This window comes from Grampus griseus (genome assembly GCF_964374135.1).
Source record: "Grampus griseus genome assembly, chromosome: 3".
In the NCBI taxonomy this organism is placed as follows: domain Eukaryota; kingdom Metazoa; phylum Chordata; class Mammalia; order Artiodactyla; family Delphinidae; genus Grampus; species Grampus griseus.
In genome coordinates this window covers 109,699,946-109,706,781 of record NC_139019.1, presented here as the reverse complement: position 1 = coordinate 109,706,781, position 6,836 = coordinate 109,699,946, and the positions used below count along the sequence as shown (strand labels likewise).

Sequence of the window (6,836 nt, the reverse complement as noted above, 5' to 3'; positions counted from 1 at the left end):
GGTTTTATTTTAAGAGCCTTCCTCAATTCCTCTTAGCCTTTCAGCTACATAACTAGTCCATTAACTTAAGCAATTTTAAATAAATGCCAGGGAAAAGGAAAAGGAAAGCTACATAACCAAGTAAATCTGTATCTAGTTAGGAGAAATTGGATAAATAGGGTGTTATCAGCTGTTTGACATACAGCTGATAAAATTACCTTCAGCTAGGCATCCTTGATGTCTGATTACAGAAGTGAACCTAGCCCACGCACACACCTAACATTTATTTAAGAGACCAACAGAGGCTCTTCCTGGCTTTTAGGAAGAAGACTGGTATGGGGAAACGTGTTTCTTGCTAATTCTTCCAAGCCATGGCACTTCCCAGCAAGTTCTTCCTTTGTTTTTGCTGCTTTGCCTGGCTCTGTTTTCCTATTAACCTTGGTTCTCAGGCTTCTAGGGGAGAAGCTCAGATTGCAGCTAGTGCTCCATTGGAAACTGAGGCTGAGCCTCAGTCCTCTCTGCAGCCTCTAGATGGGAGACACAGACCTGGCCTCCTTTCCCCTCTCTTTAAGGTTCTGTACGATGGGCAAATGGAGGCCCCCAGGCTGCAGCCAGATGACAGAGCTTTGCACTATATGAAGAGGCTCTATAAGGCATGTGCTACCAAGGAGGGGATCCCGAAATCCAACAGAAGTCACCTCTACAACACTGTTCGGCTCTTCACCCCCTGTGCCCAGCACAAGCAGGCTCCTGGGGACCAGGTGACAGGTGTGTAGGAGCAGACTGGTTAATGTGTGGAGGGAAGAAGATAGACCTTCTGCATTTCAGTTACAGAAAGGATCTGGCCCTTGCTCCTTGACTTACATTTTACTTTGCATGATACTCAATATCAAATTCCAGACAAATCTGGTACTTGATCTTATTGTTTCTTCCTAATGCTCTCTCATGGGTTAAGCTGCGCTAATATGATAGAAGAGACTTAATGGCCCTAAAGGCTGGGAAAGCGCTGCTGGAGGTTAGCATCTTGTCCAAGGTCACAAAATCAAGACTGGAAAAGAGGTATTTTGACTTCTAGTTGCATATTCTTCTCATTCTACCAATTCTGGCCTGGATATGTGCCTAAAGAATCTTTTTCAGTTGTTGGTGTGTTTTATGACACAGGATATTTACCCATGTTTGTTGCTTTCTGTGAGAGGAAAGCTTAAGTACCTACGTGGAACAGTAGATCCTTATAAGAACAAAGCATTAGTCAACAATTTTGTGTGTGAGAGAGAACAGAACAGCACTATTAAAAAACAGAATCTATATTCACTAGCTCATAACTTACAGAAAACCCTTCTAACTCAGCAGGTCCTTTGTGGCTATTTAAAACCCTTCCTCCTTCCTTGATGTCCTGTTATAGTGGGTTTAGAGTCTCCATTTGTTGTCGGTCTCAAGTGTTCCAAATTAACTTAGACAATTATGTTTTCTTTATTGATTCTGTCCATAAGGACTTGAACGTTTTCTTAACAAGCCTGGCAAGTGTCTTTATTACATTTTTCCCCTTAGAGACTCAAGAGAAAAATACTGCTCTCCTCCTTAGCTTCCTCTATGTTTGAAGCAAATTATTAAGATTCTGAAACTTCAGAATGTAGTGAGTCCCGGTTTTAATTCACCACCAGAGCTGTTCTGAATTGCTGGTGATTAAGTATCCAGCTGTAAGTGCTGGGACTTAGTTATGGTACTGGTTACCTGCTTTTTTTTTTTTTTATAACACCCATCCCACCCCAACTTTTGTTTTGAGACTTGAGAAAGTGGGAAAAGAAGGGTGGAAGCACATTCTGAGGTGCTAATTCCTTGATCTGACTTTGTGTTGCTTTCGATTTGTATTGAGCATTACTGGTGGCGTGTTTTTCTCCTCAGGTACCCTCCCATCATCAGTGGACCTGCTGTTTAACCTGGATCGTGTTACTGCTGTTGAACATTTACTCAAGTCAGTCTTGCTATACACTTTCAACAACTCCGTTTCTTTTCCCTCTCCTGTTAAATGTGTGTGCAACCTGGTGATAAAAGAGCCAGAGTTTTCTAGCAAGACTCTCCCAAGAGTTCCATACTCATTTACCTTTCACTCACAGTTTGAACTTAGAAAGAAATACAGATGGATTGAGATTGATGTGACGGCTCTCCTTCAGCCTCTAGTGGCCTCCAACAAGAGGAGTATTCACATGTCTGTAAATGTTACGTGTGTAGAAGACCAGCTGCAGCATCCTTCAGCGCAGGACTGTCCACTTAACATGACTCTTCTGGTAGCCCCCTCACTGCTTTTATATCTGAATGACACAAGTGCTCAGGCTTATCACAGGTGGTATTCCCTCCACTATAAAAAGAGGCCTTCACAGGGTCCTGACCAGAAGAGAGAGCTGTCTGCCTATCCCATGGGAGAAGAGGCTGCTGAGGGTGTAAGATCGTCCCGTCACCGGAGAGATCAGGAAACTGTCAGCTCTGAATTGAAGAAGCCTCTGGTTCCAGCTTCATTCAATCTGAGTGAATACTTCAAACAGTTTCTTTTTCCCCAAAATGAGTGTGAGCTCCATGACTTTAGACTCAGCTTTAGTCAGCTGAAGTGGGACAACTGGATTGTGGCTCCACACAAATACAACCCTCGATACTGTAAAGGGGACTGTCCCAGGGCGGTCGGACATCGGTATGGCTCTCCGGTTCACACCATGGTGCAGAACATCATCCATGAGAAGCTCGATTCCTCAGTGCCGAGACCATCCTGTGTACCTGCCAAGTACAGCCCTTTGAGTGTTTTGGCAATTGAGCCTGATGGCTCAATCGCTTATAAAGAATATGAAGATATGATAGCCACTAAGTGCACCTGTCGTTAACATAGGCTCCTCTCAAGTAAAACCGTGAGTCTCCTGGCCAAAGTAAATATCGTGCGGCTGTCTGCCTTTGGGAGAAAGTTTCATGTATCAAATCTCTAAATGTAATGCAGTGTGTTGTATAAGGAGGAGCCTGTGTAGATTAGCACATTCTGTGGCATCTATCACTGTAAAGGGATAACAGCTGCCTTTCTCATTTCCAAATGTAAATAAAATGTACTTCTTTGGAAAGCTTTAAATTTTTTTCCCCTGAGTGATTATTTTTTTCTTTTGTAGGAGTCTTGTTTTTGATGTAAGAAAAAAAAGCTTAATTAGCATAAATCTTGGATGGAACTGCAGCTCTAAATAGACAATTCAGATTGCTATAGTCTTATTTAATGGAACCATAAATTCCTGTGAGTGGCATAAATTTTCTCTGTGTGTGGTTTTAATTAAAGATTTGCTTTTAAATGGTCATTTGAGAGGGAGAGGAAATGTGTCTAAAAGATAGTCTCAGCTCCACTTACTATCCCTTTTTCAGAGTGAGAGAGACTAACTTCTCTATATCCTGACGAAGTGAGAGTCATTAGACTAGAGAGTATGCAATATAACCCATATCTGTTGTATTAGTGATTGGTACTAACTCTGCTCCTTAGATGGCTTATATAAATTGGTTGACTCATGTCAAACAATAACATTTGTCCCATTTATTTAAAGGAAATAGCCTTGCAAATTTTCCCAAGAAAATGCAGAGTTCAAGGTTTTTAAAATGTATTTTCTCCTTTATATATTTTAAAACTCTGACCCATTGCAAGGAGGTCAAGAAGCGTTTCTTCTTGGCTGGTTGGCTTGTTTTTGCTGCTTTCCCTCAGCTCCTATCACTCCACCCCGACAGGTTTTTTTTCCAGGTGGATATAGCACTGTTAGCACTAAATTAAGCTGGCAGTGACTAGGTTATATTACAGAGCAGGCCTTGTTTGGATATGAGGGCTTTTATGTGGGTTTTCAGTAAACCTACCTTGAGAAAGCCCTGGAGGCGCAGAGTCCGGGGCCGATGCAGTGATTTTTTTCAGTTTGTAAAACCCTTATCTACAAACCAAAAGTAACTCCAAGATGCAAGTACTTCTCATTCTTGTAAATGATTTTTGCTTGGTGCTTAGTGTCTAAAGAAGTCAGCTGGGATTTTGATAGGGATTGTGTTGAATCTATAGATTAGTTTGGGGTGTACGGCCATCTTAACAATGTTAAGTCTTCCAATCCACAGGTGTGAGAAGTTTTTCCACTTATTTAGATCTTTCATTTCTTTAGAAAATATTTTGTAGTTTTCAAGTATGTTTTGCACTTTACATTATTAAATTTATTTCTAAGTATTCTCTTTTGATGCTGTTGGGAATGAAATTGTTTTCTTAGCTTTATTTTTGAATTGTTTCCTGGTGTTATCTTGTATACACCTTACAAACCTGCACACACTGTCCAAAATGCTCTATCTGCTCATGATTTTTTTCCCTCCAAAAAACATTTTTTCCAAAAAATGGGACTGAAAAGTTTTAGGTGGCCTGGTTTCCAAATAACTTTGCCATCTGTTGTATAACTTGAAGGAGTCATTACTCTTGGGTAAATGAAGCTGCAAGTATAAGAGATAAAATGGTGTTTCAGGGTTTTGTATCATTCTCTGTCATTCTTAGGAGTAAAAAAATATTTGGAATGGCCAGGGCACGAGTGATGGTGGCAAGGTACAACTGAGCTTATTTAAAGGTAAATCTCCCTTAAATATGGCTGTTTTCAAATGGACCACATGAAATCTACATCAACTTTAAGGATTCCTCATAGTTCGCCAAATGCCCAAAACTGACATTTTTTTCCCCCTTAAACAGGGGAGTTTGTTTTGCTTTATTGTTGTTTTGGGGTGGGTTTTTTTTTTCATGGCCTAGTTCTGCGGCTGAGTATGGAATATGGTCGGCAATCAGAGGTTTTGAAAAGAAGAAAATGGTGGGGTAGTTTTGGTGGAAGTTAAGTATTAGGGTCAATGCCAAAATTAGGAGTAGATAAATATTATAGTTCATCCGTATAGGTAAGTTCTAAAATTGACTGACTTAAAACACTTTTGCACAGTGTTTTGATGCTATAGCTGAGTAATGATAGCTTGAAAACCGTAAGCTTTACTTCCCCCATCCCTTTAGGCTTTATTTGTAAATCTAGTCTCTTTCATTCAGAGGACAGCGTTAATATGCAGGGCTTCTATATCTGCTGAATTTAAACTTCAAAGATTCTCTTCTACACAATCGAGGAGGATACACTAGTCTCCTAACTGCCTTCTCCGTATGAAACCTGTGTTTCTTCAGTTACTCTTATAAAAGCTGCCAATTTAGAAAATAAATGAGAAAGGACCATAGTGATTTAGATCTGGAAATTCAAGGATGAGGCTTCATCTGCCTTAAATAGGTGCATTCAGCTTTGGTATTTAGTCCAGATGAGATACGAGGTCACCTAACTTGATGAGTGCCTTAGTGTACCAAGGAACAATGGGCCATGTCAGGAGCCGGGTTCTCCTTCAGCTCTGAGTTTCCTGCTCTTTATCGGTTTAAATCAACTCCTGTGTTACGCTGAATACTTTGTTTTACTAATCAGCTTCAGGAGCAGCAGCTGCTCGAGTTGGTTCAGAACTCAATTTAGACAGCCTGTGGGAAAAATTAAGTTGCTCTTTCACGAGGTAAAGGAGGAAGTATTCCTGACTATATAAGTGATAAAAGAAAAATGCTCAGACAGAAGAACTTGGTTTATATCAAAATTTTAAGTAATTGATTTCAATTTGCAACTTTGGAGAGATTGTAACTTATAAAATAATTGAAATGAAATTAAAACACTTAAAATACTCTTTAGAATATTTAGAGGATGTTAAGTCCCCAAAACATTCCTTAAATATAGAGATTGGCTGAGTGGATTATGATAGAGCAGAAAAGTATGCTGTTTTATACATTAACTGTTCTATAAATAGACGGAAAAATAAACACAACCTGGAGATTTAGACACTTCATCCTTTACCAGAATTGACAAGCCAAGTAGGTTCTCTTCATGTGGTTAATTACTTCCTGATGGAGATGTCCTTCCCAAACCCCATTTATACTAGTCAATTTTTGGAAAGGGGCTTGATTGGTCAGTAAGACTAGGACTATTTCAATATCCATTTAAAGAACAGGATTTTATAGATGGCCTGACAGTAATTTCTTCGTTCTACCTTACTACGTAATACAACTTGTATGGAAGAATTGAGTAACTAGATAAATGTGGATAAGAGTCAGCTGTATATTTTGGACATCTTATTAAGAATAAGTGCTTTGTGAACAGTTCAGAGTCATTTACAGACCTGTCTGTGGTGCTGGTGTCTTTGCACATTGAAGTGCTGTGACAGGCAGTGTTAGGAGTTCATAGCCTGTGCCTGGATGTCATTTTGGCATTCTCAGAAATAATTAGCTCATTGAATAAATATTTATTGAACACTGACTATGGGCAGGTGCTGTGTGTGCTTAAGAACAGAGTCTGATGTCCTCAGCTCCGGGAAAAATATATCACCTACCAGAAATGGAGACTTCCTTTATTATCCTAAGTTCCAACAGTGAGCGTTCAGCACCACAGAACATTCTGTGGAGGAATACATTTTGGGGTGGTACTACATAAGCAGGCTGAATGAATACTAAATTATCTTACCTTTAGAATTTTTTAATTAAACATTTTAAAGATAATTATAGTTTCACATGTCATTGTAAGAAATAATAGATCACATGTATCCTTTATCCAGTTCCCTCAATAACATCTTGCAAAACTATAGCATACTGTCACAACTAGGATATTGACATTGATACACTAGGTTAGAATTTTTCACACGTTGAAACCAACTTGGGTCAAGGGAGATGTTGACCCTAACATCAATAAAGGTTTGATATCTCTGGGTGGAAATAATGGTTCAATATTTTTTTGTCTAACACCATTTCATCTCTACCTTTGAAATTTTGA

The 6,836-nt window shown here is 39.4% G+C and overlaps 1 protein-coding gene across 1 annotated transcript; it reads left to right on the top strand.

Annotated features, from left to right (window-relative positions):
- Nucleotides 1–350: 350 nt before the first annotated feature.
- Nucleotides 351–2,973, top strand: GDF9 (growth differentiation factor 9; the record flags this gene model as incomplete). Its single annotated transcript, XM_082650187.1, has 2 exons — nt 351–747; nt 1,882–2,973. 2 exons carry the CDS (start codon nt 351–353, stop codon nt 2,847–2,849), a joined length of 1,365 nt encoding a protein of 454 aa, XP_082506313.1. The 3' UTR covers nt 2,850–2,973.
- Between the last annotated feature and the right edge of the window lie 3,863 nt (nt 2,974–6,836).